The sequence below is a fragment of the Pseudophryne corroboree genome, chromosome 8 (genome assembly GCF_028390025.1).
Source record: "Pseudophryne corroboree isolate aPseCor3 chromosome 8, aPseCor3.hap2, whole genome shotgun sequence".
NCBI lineage: Eukaryota > Metazoa > Chordata > Amphibia > Anura > Myobatrachidae > Pseudophryne > Pseudophryne corroboree.
Window position 1 is genome coordinate 21,209,742 of NC_086451.1, and position 24,392 is coordinate 21,234,133.

A 24,392-nucleotide genomic window follows, 5' to 3' on the forward strand; every position below is an offset into this window, starting at 1 on the left:
CCAACTCTCTACAAAACTTCAAACGGGCTCTCAAGACCCACTTCTTCACCAAACCCAGCCAACTCTCCTCCTAACCCTCTTGTCTATGCTCACTGTCTACCCCTTCTGTGTCACTCCGGTCTGTTAGCCCCTCACCTTTTAGATTGTAAGCTCGCAAGAGCAGGGACTTCTTTCTTCATGTGCCTTTCCTTTTCTTACTTACACTATCTTATACTTCCTACTCCCTTTGATGGCACCTAACCCCGGGTTTTCTATACCTGTCCTATATTGTCTTGAACTGTAAGTGCGGTTTTCTTGTTTGCTCATTTGATTATGTACTGTGTAATGGGCGCTGCGGGTCCCTTGTGGCGTCATATAAATAAAGGATAATAATAATAATTCTGAGTCGGTTGCAGTTGCAGCGGTGACTTTATGCTCTTCCCTGGTGTACAACCACCATGCTTCGGAATGTGCCTACTCGCATTCTTCGTCTGAATATGTGAGGAGCTGAGCCTCTGTGCACACAGCCATTGTCAGAGACACTCACATAAGATGCCGCGCGTCTGATTAGTCACCCCCGTTACCTCCCAGGAGAGACCCATACATTGCCAATACACTTTTGCTACCATACGGCTAAATCTGTACTGCCTCTCTGTATGAATACAATTCAAACAGCATGCGCCTCTCAGACACACTTCAGATGACATCAATCCACTGTGACCGACAACAGAATAGTCTGGTGCTATACAAATCTTACAATATATCACTACTCTCCTCCAGCAGGCTGGCAAGAAGTATTTACACAAACGCAAAGATTCCAAGAAATAGATTACTTTATTACAGCAGTTACATCACAAATCGAACAAACATTTCAGTCTGAATACTTTCCTCAGGGGTTCCAGAGGAAAGACTATTCAGACAGAAATGTTTGTTGGGTCTTTATAAAATGTAATATCCTTAATAAAGCAATGTATTTCTTGGAAACTTTGTGTTGGTGCAAATCCTTCTCTCCTACCTGAGTTCTAATATATATTTTAACATTCCATTGCACCTTAGAACAATGCTATGTCTGCAGGTTAAGGGCTTTAACAACGGATTTTTGGTAGGAGAGAGATCCGACCATGAAAGTGAAAACAACCATAGAAGCCCGTAACCAAAGGTTCGCGGAACAATCGGATTCTTACACGCAGTATATGATTTGCAGTTGGCAGGAATGTCGGCTTGCGTCAGCAAAAATAGATCAACAAAGGGCTTGCAGGCCTGACCTGCTGCCTTCCACCCGCTGGCACCAGAGACCAGAATCCGCTCTAGGTAACTCGCTTTGAAATGCTGAGCGTTCGTCTGCCAGTGAGAGGCGTGCGGTAACTCCCTTCTCAGGGGAACGCGTTAGAGAAGGCGATCAATATACAGTATATATTGCAGGAAAATGTAGGATATCCTTATTAATTCTCTACATTCTTCACCAGGGATTTGTGGTTTGTTTTAATTTATTTATAGGGCGCCACAAGTGTTTCGCAGCGCCGTACAAAGGACAGTACAGGGAGACAAAACTTAGCATTACAGTAAATAAATAACAGAAATAGAGTACAGGTAACAGAGCACCACACATTCTCATACATAATACAGCTAAGATGTAAGTAGTGAGGGAGTAATCATCGTACTATTAGGGGCTGGCGGCCATAGATAGAGAGGAGCCTTTACCAGCAGGAGAAAAGCGGTAAAGATGGTCGCTGAATAGTAGAGAGCTATGAGTGACATGTGAGGAGAAGATGGCTTAGACAACAAGAGGAAAGAGGGCCCTGCTCTGAAGAGCTAACAATCTAGTGGGAAGGGGTAACAGACAGATGACATTACTTAATTACTGTGACATAACCCCAGTGCAGGAAACCGCCACTAGACTGCGCAATACTGTACAGCAAGTGCCGTCGCCAGTCGCTGCTCCTGCTCTATTACAGAAGCTCCTCCCCTGTAACATGGCCGCCTGCTGCAGTGACATACAGCGCGATATGCAGGAATAATTAAGTATAAAAAATAAAAATGAAAAACAACAGCAAATAAAAAAGTTGCCTACCCCCAATGTATAAAATAATTCACTATGACATCAGACATTACTGAGGCACGAGCCACTAGTTCCTGGTGAAGTGATGGACTGTGTTCTCAAGAATATCGTTGCCTCCCCTTTCGCATTCCTCCGTACACTGTGTAGAGGTGATGCAACAGATACACTGTAAGTGACAGGTGCCGGGGTAGTTACACTGTGGCTGGGGGACAGGTGCCGGGGTAGGTACACTGTGGCCAGGGTACAGGTGCCCTGTGGGTAGGTGACAGGTTGCCGGGGTAGGTACACTGTGGCTATGGGAGAGGTGCCGGGGTAGGTACACTGTGGGTAGGTGACAGGTGCCGGGGTAGGTGCACTGTGGGTAGGTGACAGGTGCCGGGGTAGGTGCACTGTGGCTGGGGAATAGGTGCCGGGGTAGGTGACAGGTGCCGGGGTAGGTGCCCTGTGGGTAGGTGACAGGTGCCGGGGTAGGTGCCCTGTGGGTAGGGGGGACGGTGCCGGGGTAGGTGCACTGTGGGTAGGGGACAGGTGCCGGGGTAGGTGCACTGTGGGTAGGTGACAGGTGCCGGGGTAGGTACACTGTGGCTGGGGAATAGGTGCCGGGGTAGGTGACAGGTGCCGGGGTAGGTGCCCTGTGGGTAGGTGACAGGTGCCGGGGTAGGTGCCCTGTGGGTAGGTGACAGGTGCCGGGGTAGGTGCCCTGTGGGTAGGTGACAGGTGCCGGGGTAGGTGCCCTGTGGGTAGGTGACAGGTGCCGGGGTAGGTGCCCTGTGGGTAGGTGACAGGTGCCGGGGTAGGTGACAGGTGCCGGGGTAGGTGCCCTGTGGGTAGGTGACAGGTGCCAGGGTAGGTGCCGTGTGGGTAGGTGACAGGTGCCGGGGTAGGTGCCCTGTGGGTAGGTGACAGGTGCCGGGGTAGGTGCCCTGTGGGTAGGTGACAGGTGCCGGGGTAGGTGCACTGTGGGTAGGTGACAGGTGCCGGGGTAGGTACACTGTGGCTGGGGAATAGGTGCCGGGGTAGGTGACAGGTGCCGGGGTAGGTGCCCTGTGGGTAGGTGACAGGTGCCGGGGTAGGTGCCCTGTGGGTAGGTGACAGGTGCCGGGGTAGGTGCCCTGTGGGTAGGTGACAGGTGCCGGGGTAGGTGCCCTGTGGGTAGGTGACAGGTGCCGGGGTAGGTGCACTGTGGGTAGGGGGGACGGTGCCGGGGTAGGTGCACTGTGGGTAGGGGACAGGTGCCGGGGTAGGTGCACTGTGGGTAGGTGACAGGTGCCGGGGTAGGTACACTGTGGCTGGGGAATAGGTGCCGGGGTAGGTGACAGGTGCCGGGGTAGGTGCCCTGTGGGTAGGTGACAGGTGCCGGGGTAGGTGCCCTGTGGGTAGGTGACAGGTGCCGGGGTAGGTGCCCTGTGGGTAGGTGACAGGTGCCGGGGTAGGTGCCCTGTGGGTAGGTGACAGGTGCCGGGGTAGGTGCCCTGTGGGTAGGTGACAGGTGCCGGGGTAGGTGACAGGTGCCGGGGTAGGTGCCCTGTGGGTAGGTGACAGGTGCCAGGGTAGGTGCCGTGTGGGTAGGTGACAGGTGCCGGGGTAGGTGCCCTGTGGGTAGGTGACAGGTGCCGGGGTAGGTGCCCTGTGGGTAGGTGACAGGTGCCGGGGTAGGTGCACTGTGGGTAGGTGACAGGTGCCGGGGTAGGTACACTGTGGCTGGGGAATAGGTGCCGGGGTAGGTGACAGGTGCCGGGGTAGGTGCCCTGTGGGTAGGTGACAGGTGCCGGGGTAGGTGCCCTGTGGGTAGGTGACAGGTGCCAGGGTAGGTGACAGGTGCCCTGTGGCTGGGGGACAGGTGCCGGGGTAGGTGCACTGTGGCTGGGGGACAGGTGCCGGGGTAGGTGCACTGTGGCTGGGGAATAGGTGCCGGGGTAGGTGCCCTGTGGGTAGGCGACAGGTGCCGGGGTAGGTGCCCTGTGGGTAGGTGACAGGTGCCGGGGTAGGTGCCCTGTGGGTAGGTGACAGGTGCCGGGGTAGGTGCCCTGTGGGTAGGTGACAGGTGCCGGGGTAGGTGCCCTGTGGGCAGGTGACAGGTGCCGGGGTAGGTGCCCTGTGGGTAGGTGACAGGTGCCGGGGTAGGTGCACTGTGGGTAGGGGGGACGGTGCCGGGGTAGGTGCACTGTGGGTAGGGGACAGGTGCCGGGGTAGGTGCACTGTGGGAGGTGACAGGTGCCGGGGTAGGTGCACTGTGGGTAGGTGACAGGTGCCGGGGTAGGTGCACTGTGGGTAGGGGACAGGTGCCGGGGTAGGTGCACTGTGGGTAGGTAACAGGTGCCGGGGTAGGTGCACTGTGGGTAGGGGACAGGGGCTGGTACACTGTGGGTAGGTGACAGGTGCCGGGGTAGGTACACTGTGGCTGGGGAATAGGTGCCGGGGTAGGTGCCCTGTGGGTAGGTGACAGGTGCCGGGGTAGGTGCCCTGTGGGTAGGTGACAGGTGCCGGGGTAGGTGCCCTGTGGGTAGGTGACAGGTGCCGGGGTAGGTGCCCTGTGGGTAGGTGACAGGTGCCGGGGTAGGTGCCCTGTGGGTAGGTGACAGGTGCCGGGGTAGGTGACAGGTGCCCTGTGGCTGGGGGACAGGTGCCGGGGTAGGTGCACTGTGGCTGGGGGACAGGTGCCGGGGTAGGTGCACTGTGGCTGGGGAATAGGTGCCGGGGTAGGTGCCCTGTGGGTAGGCGACAGGTGCCGGGGTGGGTGCCCTGTGGGTAGGTGACAGGTGCCGGGGTAGGTGCCCTGTGGGTAGGTGACAGGTGCCGGGGTAGGTGCCCTGTGGGTAGGTGACAGGTGCCGGGGTAGGTGCCCTGTGGGTAGGTGACAGGTGCCGGGGTAGGTGACAGGTGCCCTGTGGCTGGGGGACAGGTGCCGGGGTAGGTGCACTGTGGCTGGGGGACAGGTGCCGGGGTAGGTGCACTGTGGCTGGGGAATAGGTGCCGGGGTAGGTGCCCTGTGGGTAGGCGACAGGTGCCGGGGTAGGTGCCCTGTGGGTAGGTGACAGGTGCCGGGGTAGGTGCCCTGTGGGTAGGTGACAGGTGCCGGGGTAGGTGCCCTGTGGGTAGGTGACAGGTGCCGGGGTAGGTGCACTGTGGGTAGGGGGGACGGTGCCGGGGTAGGTGCACTGTGGGTAGGGGACAGGTGCCGGGGTAGGTGCACTGTGGGTAGCTGACAGGTGCCGGGGTAGGTGCACTGTGGGTAGGTGACAGGTGCCGGGGTAGGTGCACTGTGGGTAGGGGACAGGTGCCGGGGTAGGTGCACTGTGGGTAGGTGACAGGTGCCGGGGTAGGTGCACTGTGGGTAGGGGACAGGGGCTGGTACACTGTGGGTAGGTGACAGGTGACAAGTACTTATTGGGGTGTGGGGCCCATAGTAGGGAAGTTTGATTGTAAGTTCTCTGACTGCGGTATATTTTGGCTTTATTAATAACATGGGGCCTAATTCGTGTTTGTAAACAGAAGCAACTGCATAAAGAAGAGACGGCGACCGGAGCCATCACACGCTCATTCACAACTGCGTGCACATTCACAGATGCAGCCCTGAGCCGGATCACATCCACCTCTGACTCAGACCCTATAATATTGGTCAGGAAGCCGCGCCCTTACCTGGCTCTGGTACCTTTGCAGACTCTGCTCCAGTTGTCTCCTCTTCTCCTGAAGTAGCTGGATTCTGTCCAAGAGCTGGGGGAGGACATCCACCACATCCGTCACCTTCTCCTGATACTCACATTTAAGAGCCTTCCACTTCTCTTTAACCTCCTCCACCTCCCGGCCTGTTGATGAAGAACAATAAGCCAGGACAGGCTACGCTTTGGCTACACCCCCTCCTGGATGACAGGTACTGGGGTAGGTGCAGGGTCTCTTCCGATAATTTATTCCCTCCGAATACATCATCCTCTAAGCCACTAGGTTTGCTCCACCTGGGCACCTCCTCCGCCCCCATCCATGCCGCCAGTTAGCCCCCTCCAAGTACCATGCTCCCTATATGCCGCAAATTTGCTCCCTCCAGGAACCTTACCACTCTATGCCACCACACTGCTGTCTCCGGGCACCTTTCCCATCTATACCACCAGATTGCTCCCTCCAAGCACCTTTCCCGTCTATACCACCAAATTGCTCCCTGTGGGCACTTTTCCCCTCTATACCACCAAATTGCTCCCTCTGGGCACCTTTCCCCTCTATACCACCAAATTGCTCCCTGTGGGCACCTTTCCCCTCTATACCACCAAATTGCTCCTTCTGGGCACCTTTCCCCTCTATACCACCAAATTGCTCCCTCTGGGCACCTTTCCCCTCTATACCACCAAATTGCTCCCTCTGGGCACCTTTCCCCTCTTATACCACCAAATTGCTCCCTCTGGGCACCTTTCCCCTCTATTTCACCAAATTGCTCCCTCCGAACACCTTTCCCCTCTGCTCCCTCTGGGCACCTTTCCCGTCTATACCACCAAATTGCTCCCTCTGGGCACCTTTCCCCTCTATACCACCAAATTGCTCCCTCCGAGCACCTTTCCCCTCTATAACACCAGATTGCTCCCCCCGAGCACCTTTCCCCTCTATAACACCAGACTGCTCCCTCCGAACACCTTTCCCCTCTTCTCCCTCTGGGCACCTTTCCCCTCTATAACACCAGACTGCTCCCTCTGGGCACCTTTCCCGTCTATACCACCAAATTGCTCCCTCTGGGCACCTTTCCCCTCTATACCACCAAATTGCTCCCTCCGAACACCTTTCCCCTCTATAACACCAGATTGCTCCCTCTGGGCACCTTATCCCTGTATAGACCACCTTTTCAATATGCACAGCATAGACCCAACTCTCACGCACCGACCCAAACACTCACTCAGTAACTCCGGGATGGTGTCCTCCCAGCTGACGGAGTCGGCGTCTCTGAGAAACTCGAGCATGAAACGCAGGACTTGTAGCTGGCCGCACAGCATCTTCTGCTTCTTGCTTCTCTCCTGTGTGAGGTGGGCACAGACATTACACAGAGACTGGTACATGGCACAATTCTCCTGCACAGACCATTACACTGAAGCTCAGACTCAGAGCCGGGTTTAGCGTATGTACCCAGACCATTATACGTCCACCTTAAAGGCCGTTTAAACTGCATGTGCCCAGACAATGTACCCCTGGCAGGTAAATGACGACCAGGGGACAGTAACTAAACATGGGGAATATAAAGTTTGGGAGCACCAGCCACCAACGTGTCACATGCGGTTCATATACAAGCTGAGACCTTCTCACGGCTGATTACAGCACAGAAACATTACGGCTGGGGTCGGAACACGGAATATTAGTTGAAGAAGCCTTTTGCGAATAGCGGGCACTGCAGCCAATGACAGGGCTTTCTGCCCGAGCGTCCGCAGCCAATAGGAGTTTGTAAATATTAATTAGCTTCAAGTGGCTGCTGTAGGTCCTGGACCCAAATCAGGCAGACAGCTCTATCATTGGCTGCACCACCTGATATAATAAGATTTTACTTACCGGTAAATCTATTCCTCGTAGTCCGTAGTGGATGCTGGGGACTCCGTAAGGACCATGGGGAATAGACGGGCTCTGCAGGAGACAGGGCACTTTAAGAAAGAATTTGGATACTGGTGTGCTCTGGCTCCTCCCTCTATGTCCCTCCTCCAGACCTCAGTTAGAGAAACTGTGCCTGGAAGAGCTGACAGTACAAGGAAAGGATTTTGGAATCCAGGGCAAGACTCATACCAGCCACACCAATCACACCGTATAACTTGTGATAAACTTACCCAGTTAACAGTATGAACAACAACAGAGCATCAGATCAACCCTGATGCACTATAACATAACCCTTATGCAAGCAATAACTATATACAAGTATTGCAGAAGAAGTCCGCACTTGGGACGGGCGCCCAGCATCCACTACGGACTACGAGAAATAGATTTACGGGTAAGTAAAATCTTATTTTCTCTAACGTCCTAGTGGATGCTGGGGACTCCGTAAGGACCATGGGGATTATACCAAAGCTCCCAAACGGGCGGGAGAGTGCGGATGACTCTGTAGCACCGAATGAGCAAACACAAGGTCCTCCTCAGCCAGGGTATCAAACTTGTAGAACTTAGCAAAAGTGTTTGAACCTGACCAAGTAGCTGCTCGGCAAAGCTGTAATGCAGAGACCCCTCGGGCAGCCGCCCAAGAAGAGCCCACCTTCCTTGTGGAATGGGCTTTTACTGATTTTGGCAGCGGCAATCCTGCCGCAGAATGAGCCTGCTGAATCGTGTTACAGATCCAGCGAGCAATAGTTTGCTTTGAAGCAGGAGCACCCAGCTTGTTGGATGCATACAGGATAAACAGCGACTCAGTTTTCCTGACTCCAGCCGTTCTGGCTACATAAATCTTCAAAGCCCTGACCACATCTAGTAACTCGGAATACTCCAAGTCACGAGTAGCCATAGGCACCACAATAGGTTGGTTCATATGAAAAGAGGACACCACCTTAGGCAGAAATTGTGGACGGGTCCTCAATTCTGCCCTGTCCATATGGAAAACCAGATAGGGACTTTTATGTGATAAAGCCGCTAATTCTGACACACGCCTAGCCGAAGCCAAGGCTAATAGCATGACCACCTTCCACGTGAGATATTTTAACTCTACAGTTTTAAGTGGTTCAAACCAGTGTGACTTCAGGAAACTCAACACCACGTTTAGATCCCAAGGTGCCACTGGAGGCACAAAAGGGGGCTGAATATGCAGCACTCCCTTTACAAACGTCTGCACTTCAGGCAGAGAAGCCAGTTCTTTTTGAAAGAAAATAGGGCCCAAATATGGACCTTAATGGAACCAAATTTTAGGCCCAAAGTCACTCCCGACTGTAGGAAGTGAAGGAAACGGCCCAGCTGGAATTCCTCCGTGGGGGCATTCCTGGCCTCACACCAAGCAACATATTTTCGCCATATACGGTGATAATGTTTAGCCATCACGTCCTTCCTAGCCTTTATCAGCGTAGGAATAACTTCATCCGGAATGCCTTTTTCTGCTAGGATCCGGCGTTCAACCGCCATGCCGTCAAACGCAGCCGCGGTAAGTCTTGGAACAGACAGGGCCCCTGTTGCAACAAGTCCTGTCTTAGAGGCAGAGGCCATGGGTCCTCTGTGAGCATTTCTTGCAGATCTGGATACCAAGTCCTTCTTGGCCAATCCGGAACAATGAGTATTGTTCTCACTCCTCTTTTTCTTATGATTCTCAGCACCTTGGGTATGAGAGGAAGAGGAGGAAACACATAAACCGACTGGAACACCCACGGTGTCACTAGTGCGTCTACAGCTATCGCCTGAGGGTCTCGACCTGGCGCAATACCTCTGTAGCTTTTTGTTGAGGCGGGATGCCATCATGTCCACCTGTGGCAGTTCCCACCGATTTGCAATCTGCGTGAAGACTTCTTGATGAAGTCCCCACTCTCCCGGGTGGAGGTCGTGCCTGCTGAGGAAGTCTGCTTCCCAGTTGTCCACTCCCGGAATGAACACTGCTGACAGTGCGCTTACGGGATTCTCCGCCCAGCGAAGAATTCTGGTGGCTTCCGCCATCGCCACCCTGCTCCTTGTGCCGCCTTGGCAGTTTACATGAACCACTGCGGTGATGTTGTCTGACTGAATCAGAACTGATTGGTCGCGAAGCAAGGTCTCCGCTTGACGTAGGGCGTTGTATATGGCCCTTAGTTCCAGGATATTGATGTGAAGGCAAGTCTCCTGACTTGACCACAGACCTTGGAAATTTCTTCCCTGTGTGACTGCCCCCCACCCTCGGAGGCTTGCATCCATGGTCACCAGGACCCAGTCCTGAATGCCAAATCTGCGGCCCTCGAGAAGGTGAGTACTCTGCAGCCACCACAGGAGAGACACCCTGGCCCTGGGGGATAGGGTGATCAGCCGATGCATCTGAAGATGTGATTCGGACCACTTGTCCAACAGATCCCATTGAAAGGTCCTCGCATGGAACCTGCCGAAGGGAATGGCCTCGTATGATGCCACCATCTTTCCCAGGACTCGCGTGCAGTGATGCACCGACACCTGTTTTGGTTTTAATAGGTCTCTGACCAGTGTCATGAGCTCCTGAGCCTTCTCCATCGGGAGATAAACCCTCTTCTGGTCTGTGTCCAGAATCATGCCCAGGAAGGGCAGACGAGTCGTAGGAATCAACTGCGACTTCGGAATACAGGTTGAGTCTCCCTTATCCAAAATGCTTGGGACCAGAGGTATTTTGGATATCGGATTTTTCCGTATTTTGGAATAATTGCATACCATAATGAGATATCATGGTGATGGGACCTAAATCTAAGCACAGAATGCATTTATGTTTCATATACACCTTATACACACAGCCTGAATGTCATTTTAGCCAATATTTTTTATAACTTTGTACATTAAACAAAGTGTGTGTACATTCACACAATTCATGTATGTTTCATATACACCTTATAAACACAGCCTGAAGGTCATTTAATACAATATTTTTAATAACTTTGTGTATTAAACAAAGTTTGAGTACATTGAGTCATCAAAAACAAAGGTTTCACTATCTCACTCTCACTCAAAAAAGTCCGTATTTCGGAATATTTGGATATGGGATACTCAACCTGTATTTAGAATCCAGCCGTGCTGTTGTAACACTTCCCGAGAGCGTGCTACGCTGATCAGCAACTGCTCTCTGGACCTCGCCTTTATGAGGAGATCGTCCAAGTATGGGATAATTGTGACCCCTTGCTTTCGCAGGAGCACCATCATTTCCGCCATTACCTTGGTAAATATTCTCGGTGCCGTGGAGAGACCAAACGGCAACGTCTGGAATTGGTAATGACAATCCTGTACCACAAATCTGAGGTACACCTGATGAGGTGGATAAATGGGGACATGAAGGTATGCATCCTTCATGTCCAGAGACACCAAAAAATCCCCCCCTTCCAGGCTTGCGATGACCACTCTGAGCGATTCCATCTTGAACTTGAACCTTTTCAGGTATATGTTCAGGGATTGTAAATTCAATATGGGTCTGACCGAACCGTCCAGTTTCGGTACCACAAACATGGTCGAATAATAACCCTTTCCTTGTTGAAAGAGGGGAACCTTGTCCACCACCTGCTGAAGATACAATTTGTGAATTGCAGCTAATACTATTTCCCTCTCTAAGGGGGAAGCTGGCAGGGCCGATTTGAGGTATCGGTGAGGGGGCATCTCCTCGAATTCCAGCTTGTATCCCTGAGACACAATCTCTATTGCCCAGGGATCCACCTGGGAGTGAACCCACTTGTGGCTGAAATTTCGGAGACGCGCCCCCACCGGGCCTAGCTCCGCCTGTGGAGCCCCAGCGTCATGCGGTGGATTTAGTGGAAGCCGGGTAGGACTTCTGTTCCTGGGAACTAGCTGTGTTGTGCAGCTTCTTTCCTCTGCCCCTGCCTCTGGCAAGAAAGGACGCACCTCGGACTTTCTTGCCTTTTTGTGAACGAAAGGACTACATTTGGTAATACGGTGCTTTCTTAGATTGTGAGGGAACATATGGCAAAAAATGTGACTTTCCAGCAGTAGCTGTGGAGACCAGGTCCGAGAGACCCTCCCCAAACAATTCCTCACCCTTGTAAGGTAAAACCTCCATATGCCTTTTTGAGTCGGCATCGCCTGTCCATTGCAGAGTCCACAGGACCCTTCTGGCAGAAATCGACATTGCATTTATTCTAGAGCCCAGTATGCTAATGTCTCTTTGAGCATCTCTCATATATAGGACAGCGTCTTTTATATGCCCCAGGGTCATTAATATAGTATCCTTGTCCAAGGTATCAAGTTCCTCAGATAAGGTATCCGTCCATGCTGCTACAGCACTACACACCCAGGCCGACGCAATTGCCGGCCTTAGTAAGGTACCTGAATGTGTATAAATGGACTTCAGGGTACCCTCTTGCTTTCTATCCGCAGCATCTTTTAGGGTGGCCGTATCCTGTGACGGTAGGGCCACCTTCTTGGATAAGCGTGTTAGAGCTTTGTCCACCCTAGGGGAGGATTCTCAGCGTAGCCTGTCCGTTGGCGGGAAAGGATACGCCATAAGCATCCGTTTGGAAATCTGCAGTTTTTTATCTGGAGATTCCCAAGCTTTTTCACATAACTCATTTAGCTCATGTGAAGGGGGAAAGGTCACCACCTGCCTTTTTTCCCCATACATATGAACCCTCTTGTCAGGGACTGGGGTTTCCTCTGTGATGTGCAACACCTCCTTCATTGCTATAATCATATAACGTATAGCTTTAGCCAATTTAGGCTGTAACTTTGCATCATCATAGTCGACAATGGAGTCAGAATCCGTGTCGGTATCTGTGTCAACAATTTGGGATAGTGGGCGCTTCTGAGACCCTGACAGCCTCTGCGACATAGGATCAGGCATGGGCTGAGACCCCGGCTGTCCTAAGGTTTCAGCTTTATCCAACCTTTTATGCAAGGAATTAACATCATCATTTAAAACCTTCCACATATCCATCCAATCAGGTGTCGGCGCCGTCGGCGGAGACACCTTATTCATTTGCTCCCGCTCTGCTTCCACATAGCCTTCCTCGTCAAACATGTCGACACAAGCGTACCGACACACCACACACACAGGGGATGCTCTTTTTGAAGACAGTTCCCCCACAAGGCCCTTTGGAGAGACAGAGAGAGAGTATGCCAGCACACACCCCAGCGCTATATGTCCCAGGAATCACACAGTAACTTAATGTTAACCCAGTAACTGCTGTATATAATGTTTTTGCACCCAATTTATGTGCCCCCCCTCTCTTTTTACCCTCTTCTACCGTGAATCTGCAGGGGAGAGCCTGGGGAGCTTCTTCTCAGCGGAGCTGTGGAGAGAAAATGGCGCTGGTGAGTGCTGAGGAAGAAGCCCCGCCCCCTCAGCGGCGGGCTTCTGTCCCGCGTTTCTGTGTAAAATTATGGCGGGGGCTCATGCATATATACAGTGCCCAACTGTATATATGTCCAACTTTTGCCAAGAGGTCCTAATTGCTGCCCAGTGCGCCCCCCCCCCTGCACCCTACAGTGACCGGAGTATGTGGGTTTAATGTGGGAGCAATGGCGCACAGCTGCAGTGCTGTGCGCTACCTTAGTTTGAAGACTGGAGTCTTCTGCCGCCAATTTTGAAGTCTTCTTGCTTCTTTCACCGGCTTCTGTCTTCCGGCTCTGCGAGGGGGACGGCGGCGTGGCTCCGGGATCGGACAACAAAGGGTGAGATCCTGTGTACGATCCCTCTGGAGCTAATGGTGTCCAGTAGCCTAAGAAGCAGGACCTATCTTCAGAGAGTAGGGCTGCTTCTCTCCCCTCAGTCCCACGCTGCAGAGAGTCTGTTGCCAGCAGATCTCCCTGAAAATAAAAAAACCTAACAAAATACTTTCTTATAGCAAGCTCAGGAGAGCTCACTGAACAGCACCCAGCTCGTCCGGGCACAGATTCAAAACTGAGGTCTGGAGGAGGGACATAGAGGGAGGAGCCAGAGCACACCAGAATCCAAATTCTTTCTTAAAGTGCCCTGTCTCCTGCGGAGCCCGTCTATTCCCCATGGTCCTTACGGAGTCCCCAGCATCCACTAGGACGTTAGAGAAATGGAAATTAACTTGCGCAATATCACAGGCCTAGCCCTGGTCTGTGCTGCCTAGCTATGGTGGCCAGCAGCACTACTTATGGAACAGGTAGAACAACCGCCCCTCCCCCCCACCCGTAGTTTCATCTGTAGTCACCAGAAATTATCAGTCTGCTAGGTAACAATGAATATTCATTAGTGGGAGTATGAAAGTATCAAAAAAGGTGACGTGTCCTATTAATCATCATCGTAGCACTGAGGACTAGTCAGTCATAGCTATTTATCAATGAGCTTGTGTCGGGTCAGCAGATCTAATAAGAGGGAGCCCTGGCGTGGAGAGTTGCGGTGAGATAATAGCTATTGTTATCACGTCATTGCAACTGCTGACACTGGGCATGCCAGGCCATAAGAAATCATACTGGCCTACTGTCCTGGAACATCCTGGAGACTCCCGAATTTCCTGGGATCCCGGGAAAGTTCACAACCCTTCCGCATCTTCAGTGGGGCTATGATAACGCTGATAAGGTTCGCACCACTATGCCCCCTGGAACCACCCCCTGCTCCAGGATCTCCTCGACTGGCAGTCCCAGAGTCGCCAACTATGCACAAGCAGCACCGTTTGGCAAAAATGGCAGCATTAGCTTGATCCCTTTCCTCATTTAATGCCTTCATAGGGAGAAATCGGGTAATGCCATCTTCACATGGTATTAGCCAACGGGTCTAAAAATAATGCAGTTTCCCCATTAGCTAGGCTGCCAGGAAAACACTCATCAGGTAGATGTGACAGAACTTTGGACGGCTATGCATCGCCTGTACTTGTGTGTGCACAGTTTCCAGAGCACGCGCAGTGTGAAGACACGCAAGATATGTACAGTCGTACGCTCAACTCTGCCTCAGGTCCAAATTGTTACAATGAGGTTTATAGTGTTAGGCGGCACTTAACTAGAAGTCTGTATGTTCTGTACGTATAATGGGGGTCATTCCGAGTTGATCGCTAGCTGAAAATGTTCGCTGCACAGCGATGATGCAAAAAAAGGCACTTCTGCGCATGCGACACAATGCGCACGCGCAACGTACTTTCACAACAGCCGATGTAGTTTCACACAAGGTCTAGCTAAGCTTTTCAGTCGCACAGGCAGCCGCAGAGTGATTGACATGAAGTGGGCGTTTCTGGGTGTCAAGACCGTTTTCAGGGAGTGTTCGGAAAAACGCAGGCGTGCCAGGAAAAATGCAGGCGTGGCTGGGCGAACGCAGGGCATGTTCGTGACGTCAAATCCGGAACTGAACAGTCTGAAGTGATCGCAAGCGCTGAGTAGGTCTGAAGCTACTCTGAAACTGCACAAAATTATTTTGTAGCCGCTCTGCGATCCTTTCGTTCGCACTTCTGCTAAGCTAAAATACACTCCCAGTGGGCGGCGGCATAGCGTTTGCACGGCTGCTAAAAACTGCTAGCGAGCGAACAACTCGGAATGACCCCCAATGACATAAGAGACCCACTGACAGAACCAACGGATGCAGGAAGCGTTTCCGCAGCACCTCTAGGGAGCACACTGACAGTATGATAGCGGATTTCTCACCACAGAATAGTCCACCAGGACTTTAGCCGGGACCTCTGCATCCCCATCTGCTTTCTGCCGCACGTCCAGCCAGGAGATGTTGGAAAGAGAGTCCAAGAGCCTGAACAAGGTAACTTAGTACATTAGTGCACAACACAAAGAAAGTGGCTTTTTTCTGAGCAAAAAGTAAGAAAAAAGAAAAAAAAAAGAGAAACATATTTATTACATTTTGATGTAATCATTAATATCAAATGTAAAATAATGATTTAACGCATTCATTGCCTTTTTTTCCTGCTGTTGTAGCAACACTTCGTTATCTGCGTCAGATCACAGATATAACTTGGAGCAGTAAATACACGGTGGGAACTTTTACTTTAGCGACCGGGAAACCATTTCTGCCTGTTTTGGAATAAAATTCATTTTTTTTTAATTTATTTTTTAAAGTAGCTTTCCCGTTTATCTTTAATGAGTACAGACTTTTATCCCTGCTGCACTGTATAAAACAGGTCCCATTACAAACGCGGCAATAAACGGGTGTCACCGGGGACTAGCGGTGGGTGCAGCCTGTATCCCGTCTCCCAGATCACAGGTAATCCCATGTCAAGACTGTTATCCTCACACCAGACCTAATACGATTGCCCAAACACTGTCACTACCTCCAAGTAAATCGGCTTCTTATTAGCTCATTCTCTCCACTTATTATTACCAGTGCCCGGCTTCATACACGCATGTATACTCCCAGCTGCTGTATGTGTTTGTAGCAGAGACGGTGACTCGGGCATCGATGCATTCAATCGATACCACATAACGTTTGTACAAATGTTACATGTTAGTGATCGATATGAGTAACAGCCTTCACCCATTGGTTGAACCTAGAAAATCTGCGATAGTATAGCTGGCCATGAACAGAGAGATTTGTCCAGCCGATCGGTCAGATTAAAAAGAAAAAAAATAAGAATTTACTTACCGATAATTCTATTTCTCGTAGTCCGTAGTGGATGCTGGGGACTCCGTCAGGACCATGGGGAATAGCGGCTCCGCAGGAGACAGGGCACAAAAATAAAGCTTTAGGATTAGGTGGTGTGTACTGGCACCTCCCCCTATGACCCTCCTCCAAGCCTCAGTTAGGATACTGTGCCCGGACGAGCGTACACAATAAGGAAGGATATTGAATCCCGGGTAAGACTCATACCAGCCACACCAATCACACCGTATAACTTGTGATCTGAACCCAGTTAACAGTATGACAAACGTAGGAGCCTCTGAACAGACGGCTCACAACAATAACAACCCGAATTTGTTTGTAACAATAACTATGTACAAGTATTGCAGACAATCCGCACTTGGGATGGGCGCCCAGCATCCACTACGGACTACGAGAAATAGAATTATCGGTAAGTAAAATCTTATTTTCTCTAACGTCCTAAGTGGATGCTGGGGACTCCGTCAGGACCATGGGGATTATACCAAAGCTCCCAAACGGGCGGGAGAGTGCGGATGACTCTGCAGCACCGAATGAGAGAACTCAAGGTCCTCCTCAGCCAGGGTATCAAATTTGTAGAATTTTGCAAACGTGTTTGCCCCTGACCAAGTAGCAGCTCGGCAGAGTTGTAATGCCGAGACCCCCCCGGGCAGCCGCCCAGGATGAACCCACTTTCCTTGTGGAATGGGCCTTGACAGATTTAGGCTGTGGCAGGCCTGCCACAGAATGTGCAAGTTGAATTGTGCTACAAATCCAACGAGCAATCGTCTGCTTAGAAGCAGGAGCACCCATCTTGTTGGGTGCATACAATATAAACAGTGAGTCAGACTTTCTGACTCCCGCCGTTCTTGAAATATATATTTTCAATGCCCGGACCACGTCCAACAACTTGGAATCCTCCAAATCGTTAGTAGCCGCAGGCACCACAATAGGCTGGTTCAGGTGAAACGCTGACACCACCTTAGGCAGAAAATGAGGACGCGTCCGCAGTTCTGCCCTGTCCGTATGGAAAATCAGATATGGGCTCTTATATGATAAAGCCGCCAATTCTGATACTCTCCTGGCTGAAGCCAGGGCCAGTAGCATGGTTACTTTCCATGTAAGATACTTCAACTCCACCGATTTGAGCGGCTCAAACCAATGGGATTTGAGAAAATCCAAGACTACATTAAGATCCCACGGTGCCACTGGGGGCACAACCGGGGGCTGTATATGTAGTACTCCTTTTACAAAAGTCTGGACTTCAGGAACTGAAGCCAATTCTTTCTGGAAGAAAATCGACAGGGCCGAAATTTGAACCTTAATGGACCCCAATTTGAGGCCCATAGACAATCCTGTTTGCAGGAAATGTAGGAATCGACCCAGTTGAAATTCCTCTGTCGGGGCCTTCCTGGCCTCACACCACGCAACATATTTTCTCCAAATGCGGTGATAATGTTGTGCAGTCACCTCCTTCCTGGCTTTTACCAGTGTAGGAATGACCTCTTCCGGAATGCCTTTTTCCCTTAGAATTCGGCGTTCAACCGCCATGCCGTCAAACGCAGCCGCGGTAAGTCTTGGAATAGACACGGTCCCTGCTGAAGCAGGTCCCGTCTTAGAGGTAGAGGCCACGGATCCTCCGTGAGCATCTCTTGAAGTTCCGGGTACCAAGTTCTTCTTGGCCAATCCGGAGCCACTAGTATCGTTCTTACTCCCTTTTGCCGTATAATTCTCAGTACTTTTGGTATGAGAGGCAGAGGAGGGAACACATACACTGACTGGAACACCCACGGTGTTACCAGAGCGTCCACAGCTATTGCCTGAGGGTCTCTTGACCTGGCGCAATACCTGTCCAGTTTTTTGTTGAGGCGGGACGCCATCATATCCACCATTGGTTTTTCCCAACGGTTCACAATCATGTGGAAGACTTCTGGATGAAGTCCCCACTCTCCCGGGTGTAGATCGTGTCTGCTGAGGAAGTCTGCTTCCCAGTTGTCCACTCCCGGAATGAATACTGCTGACAGTGCTATCACATGATCTTCCGCCCAGCGAAGAATCCTTGCAGCTTCTGCCATTGCTGTCCTGCTTCTTGTGCCGCCCTGTCTGTTTACGTGGGCGACTGCCGTGATGTTGTCCGACTGGATCAACACCGGCTGACCCTGAAGCAGGGGTTTTGCCAGACTTAGAGCATTGTAAATCGCTCTTAGCTCCAGTATATTTATGTGAAGAGACATCTCCAGGCCTGTATGCCGAATCTGCGGCCCTCTAACAGATGAGCACTCTGCAACCACCACAGAAGAGACACCCTTGTCCGTGGCGATAAGGTTATCCGCTGATGCATCTGCAGCTGCGATCCGGACCATTTGTCCAGCAGATCCCACTGAAAAGTTTGTGCGTGGAATCTGCCGAATGGAATCGCTTCGTAAGAAGCCACCATCTTTCCCAGGACTCTTGTGCATTGATGCACAGACACTGTCCCTGGTTTTAGGAGGTTCCTGACAAGTTCGGATAACTCCCTGGCTTTCTCCTCCGGAAGAAACACCTTTTTCTGAACCGTGTCCAGAATCATTCCCAGGAACAGCAGACGTGTCGTCGGGGTCAACTGAGATTTTGGAAAATTCAGAATCCACCCGTGTTGTTGCAGCACTAGTTGGGTTAGTGCTACTCCGTCCTCCAGCTGTTCTCTGGACCTTGCCCTTATCAGGAGATCGTCCAAGTAAGGGATAATTAATACGCCTCTTCTTCGCAGAAGAATCATCATTTCGGCCATTACCTTGGTAAAGACCCGAGGTGCCGTGGACAATCCAAACGGCAGCGTCTGAAACTGATAATGACAGTTTTGCACCACGAACCTGAGGTACCCTTGATGTGAAGGGCAAATTGGGACATGCAGGTAAGCATCCTTTATGTCCAGGGACACCATAAAGTCCCCTTCTTCCAGATTCGCTATCACTGCTCTGAGTGACTCCATCTTGAACTTGAATTTTTGTATGTACAGGTTCAAAGATTTCAGATTTAGAATAGGTCTTACCGAGCCGTCCGGCTTCGGTACCACAAATAGCGTGGAGTAATACCCCTTTCCCTGTTGTAGGAGGGGTACCTTGACTATCACCTGCTGAGAAAACAGCTTGTGAATGGCTTCCAATACCGTTGCCCTGTCTGAGGGAGACGTTGGCAAAGCAGACTTTAGGAACCGGCGAGGGGGAGACTTCTCGAATTCCAACCTGTAACCCTGAGATACTACCTGCAGAATCCAGGGGTCCACCTGTGAGCAAGCCCACTGTGCGCTGAAATTCTTGAGTCGACCCCCCACCGCTCCTGAGTCCGCTTGTAAGGCCCCAGCGTCATGCTGAGGGCTTTGCAGAACCCTGGGAGGGCTTCTGTTCCTGGGCAGGGGCTGCTTGCTGCCCTCTCTTACCCCTTCCTCTGCCCCGAGGCAGATATGACTGTCCTTTTGTCCGCTTGTTCTTATAGGACCGAAAGGACTGCGGCTGAAAAGACGGTGTCTTTTTCTGTTGGGAGGGGGTTTGAGGTAAAAAGGTGGATTTTCCGGCAGTTGCCGTGGCCACCAGATCCGATAGACCGACGCCAAATAATTCCTCCCCTTTATACGGCAATACTTCCATATGTCGTTTGGAATCCGCATCACCTGACCACTGTCGCGTCCATAAACTCCTTCTGGCAGATATGGACATCGCATTTACTCTCGATGCCAGAGTGCAAATATCTCTCTGCGCATCTCGCATATAAAGGAAAGCATCCTTTAATTGCTCTATAGTCAATAAAATACTGTCCCTATCCAGGGTATCAATATTTTCAGTCAGGGAATCCAACCAGACAACCCCAGCACTGCACATCCAGGCTGAGGCGATGGCTGGTCGCAGTATAACACCAGTATGTGTGTATATACTTTTTAGGGTAGTTTCCAGTCTCCTATCCGCTGGATCCCTGAGGGCGGCCGTATCAGGAGACGGTAACGCCACTTGTTTTGATAAGCGTGTGAGCGCCTTATCCACCCTAGGGGGTGTTTCCCAGCGCGCCCTAACCTCTGGCGGGAAAGGGTATAATGCTAATAACTTTTTTGAAATTAGCATTTTTCTATCTGGGTTAACCCACGCTTCATCACATACATCATTTAATTCCTCTGATTCAGGAAAAACTACAGGTAGTTTTTTCACCCCCCACATAATACCCCTTTTTGTGGTACTTGCAGTATCAGAGATATGCAAAGCCTCCTTCATTGCCGTGATCATATAACGTGTGGCCCTACTTGAAAATACGTTTTTTTCATCACCGTCGACACTAGATTCAGTGTCTGTGTCTGGGTCTGTGTCGACCGACTGAGGTAAAGGGCGCTTTACAGCCCCTGACGGTGTCTGAGACGCCTGGGCAGGTACTAACTGGTTTGCCGGCCTTCTCATGTCGTCAACTGATTTTTGTAATGTGCTGACATTATCACGTAATTCCATAAACAAAGCCATCCATTCCGGTGTCGACTCCCTGGGGGGTGACATCACCATTATCGGCAATTGCTCTGCCTCCACACCAACATCGTCCTCATACATGTCGACACACACGTACCGACACACAGCAGACACACAGGGAATGCTCTTATCGAAGACAGGACCCCACTAGCCCTTTGGGGAGACAGAGGGAGAGTTTGCCAGCACACACCCAAGCGCTATAATATATATGGGAACAACCTTATATAAGTGTTGTTCCTTATAGCAGCTTAAATATATCCAATATATCGCCAAAAAATGCCCCCCCTCTCTGTTTTACCCTGTTTCTGTAGTGCAGTGCAGGGGAGAGTCCTGGGAGCCTTCCTCACAGCGGAGCTGAGCAGGAAAATGGCGCTGTGTGCTGAGGAGAATAAGCCCCGCCCCCTATTTCGGCGGGCTTTCCTCCCGTAGTTTTAGATAACTGGCATGGGTTAAATACATACATATAGCCTCAATGGCTATATGTGATGTATTCTTTTGCCATAAGGTATTAAAATATTGCTGCCCAGGGCGCCCCCAGCAGCGCCCTGCACCCTCCGTGACCGCTTGGTGTGAAGTGTGTGACAACAATGGCGCACAGCTGCAGTGCTGTGCGCTACCTTCATGAAGACTGAAGAGCCTTCTGCCGCCTGTTTCCGGACCTTCAATCTTCAGCATCTGTAAGGGGGGTCGGCGGCGCGGCTCCGGGACGAACCCCAGGGTGAGACCTGTGTTCCGACTCCCTCTGGAGCTAATGGTGTCCAGTAGCCTAAGAATCCAATCCATCCTGCACGCAGGTGAGTTGAAATTCTCTCCCCTAAGTCCCTCGATGCAGTGAGCCTGTTGCCAGCAGGACTCACTGAAAATAAAAAACCTAAAAAACTTTTTCTAAGCAGCTCTTTAGGAGAGCCACCTAGATTGCACCCTGCTCGGACGGGCACAAAAACCTAACTGAGGCTTGGAGGAGGGTCATAGGGGGAGGAGCCAGTACACACCACCTAATCCTAAAGCTTTATTTTTGTGCCCTGTCTCCTGCGGAGCCGCTATTCCCCATGGTCCTGACGGAGTCCCCAGCATCCACTTAGGACGTTAGAGAAAAGAGAATTGACTAAGGCTGGGTTAACACTTACCGATGCGCATAAGATGTGACATCGTCAAGTGAAACGATATCGGACATACACACTAAACGATATGGTCAGCAATATAGTCAGTGATGGCATGCTGGAACTAAATATATTGGACTTCATTAATGACCCGCGGGAACGCGCATCGTTAACGATATAGTGTTTATACACTGGACAATATAAACGATATATCCCACCGGTTTGGACGATAGATCATAGAAACATAGAATTTGACGGCAGATAAGAACCACTTGGCCCATCTAGTCTGCCCCTTTTTTTTTAATCCTTTAGATAATCTCAACCCTTTTTGAACCTTAATCTCAGGTGCACATCGTCGAGTGTGTACCCAGCCTAAGCCTGCTTAGTATCAAACATACAGCCAATGTCATTAAGGACTATCTTCAGATTAAAGAAGAACAAGGAGTCCTGGAAGTGATGATATGGCCCCCATAGAGCCCTGATCTCAACATCATCGAGTCTGTCTGGGATTACATGAAGAGACAAAAGGATCTGAGCAAGCCTACATCCACAGAAGATCTGTGGTTAGTTCTCAAAGATATCTGGAACAACCTCCCTGCGGAGTTCCTTCAATAATTGTGTGCAAGTGTACCTAGAAGAATGGATGCTGTTTTGAAGGCAAAGGCTGGTCACAACAAATATCGATGTGATTTAGATTTCTCTTCTGTTCATTCACTTTGCATTTTGTTAATTGATAAAAAAATAAGCTATTAACATTTCTATTTTTTTAAACATTCAAAGCATTTTTCACACCTGCCTAAAACTTTTGCACAGATATATATATACTGTATTAGCCCAGATCTGTGACTCATTTCCCAATGCTGGACGGAGTCATAGATCTACCCAAATATATAGGAGAGGTGGCTGGATGCAGGCCATGATCCTTTTAATTTCTGGTGAGTAGTTGCTGCCCCATCCCTCCCGCGCCTCACCCACCCATGGTGCCCCAGCGCCCACCCCTCCACCACCTGCTGCGCCTCCGGAACCCATCCCCTATCCATGGCCTCCACCTCCCCAATCCACAGCCACCCCTCCCCCACCATCTACAGACCCCATCCGCAACACCCTAACACTACCCCTCTCCCAAACCCATCCCACCCTGTCCCTAGCCCAAACGCAACCCCCCTCCCCCACAGACAGCACCTCCAGACCCCCCTCCTTCATCCGCCCCTCCCCCACCAGCATCTACATACCCACTCCCCCACCATCTCTGGACCTTCCACGCCCCCTGTGCACCCGCCCCTTCCCCACCGGCAGCGCCTCTGGACCCCTCCCCCATCCACACAACCCTCTGCAACCGCCCCTCCCCACCCGCATTGGCTTAGGACTCCCTCCCCACCCGCCCCTCTCCCACATCCACATCTCCCCCGCACCCACAGCACCTACTAGGTGATTCATCGTGCCCTGCGTGCGCGGTTCACGCCGTCACAAGGGGCTACGACCCCTTAACCATTGCATGCCTTTTGTCTGTGCAATATTTAACCACTCACACAATTATGATTGGAGATAATACTCCATATATTAAAATTGTTGCACACCCCAAGGGACTGCAAGGGTTAAAGGGGCGTGGCCCCTTGCGACGGTGTGTAGGGCGCGAGGAATCACTATATTATATATATATATATATATATATATATATATATATATATATATATATAAAATAAGAATTTACTTACCGATAATTCTATTTCTCGTAGTCCGTAGTGGATGCTGGGAACTCCGTAAGGACCATGGGGAATAGCGGCTCCGCAGGAGACAGGGCACATCTAAAGAAAGCTTTAGGATCACCTGGTGTGCACTGGCTCCTCCCCCTATGACCCTCCTCCAAGCCTCAGTTAGGATACTGTGCCTGGACGAGCGTACACAATAAGGAAGGATTTTGAATCCCGGGTAAGACTCATACCAGCCACACCAATCACACCGTACAACTTGTGATCTGAACCCAGTTAACAGCATGATAATAGAGAAGCCTCTCGAAAAGATGGCTCACTACAACAATAACCCGAACTTTTTTGGTAACAATAATTATGTACCAGTATTGCAGACAATCCGCACTTGGGATGGGCGCCCAGCATCCACTACGGACTACGAGAAATAGAATTATCGGTAAGTAAATTCTTATTTTCTCTGACGTCCTAGTGGATGCTGGGAACTCCGTAAGGACCATGGGGATTATACCAAAGCTCCCAAACGGGCGGGAGAGTGCGGATGACTCTGCAGCCCCCAATGAGAGAACTCCCGGTCCTCCTCAGCCAGGGTATCAAATTTGTAGAATTTTACAAACGTATTTGCTCCTGACCAAGTAACTGCTCGGCAAAGTTGTAAAGCCGAGACCCCTCGGGCAGCTGCCCAAGATGAGCCCACCTTCCTTGTGGAGTGGGCATTTACAGATTTTTGGCTGTGGCAGGCCTGCCACAGAATGTGCAAGCTGAATTGTACTACAAATCCAACGAGCAATAGTCTGCTTAGAAGCAGGAGCACCCAGCTAGTTGGGTGCATAGAGGATAAACAGCGAGTCAGATTTCCTGACTCCAGCCGTCCTGGAAACATATATTTTCCGGGTCCTGACAACGTCTAGCAACTTGGAGTCCTCCAAGTCCCTAGTA

The 24,392-nt window shown here is 51.0% G+C and overlaps 1 protein-coding gene across 1 annotated transcript in view; it reads right to left on the minus strand.

Annotated features, from left to right (window-relative positions):
• ZWINT (ZW10 interacting kinetochore protein) overlaps window positions 1-24,392 on the minus strand; it is a 43,661-nt gene that overhangs the window by 13,675 nt on the left and 5,594 nt on the right. Inside the window, exons 2-4 of the mRNA XM_063936017.1 lie at window positions 15,224-15,323; window positions 6,915-7,032; window positions 5,678-5,844 (exon numbers count right to left, since the gene is read on the minus strand). Of these exons, the coding sequence (XP_063792087.1) occupies window positions 5,678-5,844; window positions 6,915-7,032; window positions 15,224-15,323 (385 nt within the window). The remainder of the gene's footprint in view (window positions 1-5,677; window positions 5,845-6,914; window positions 7,033-15,223; window positions 15,324-24,392) is intronic.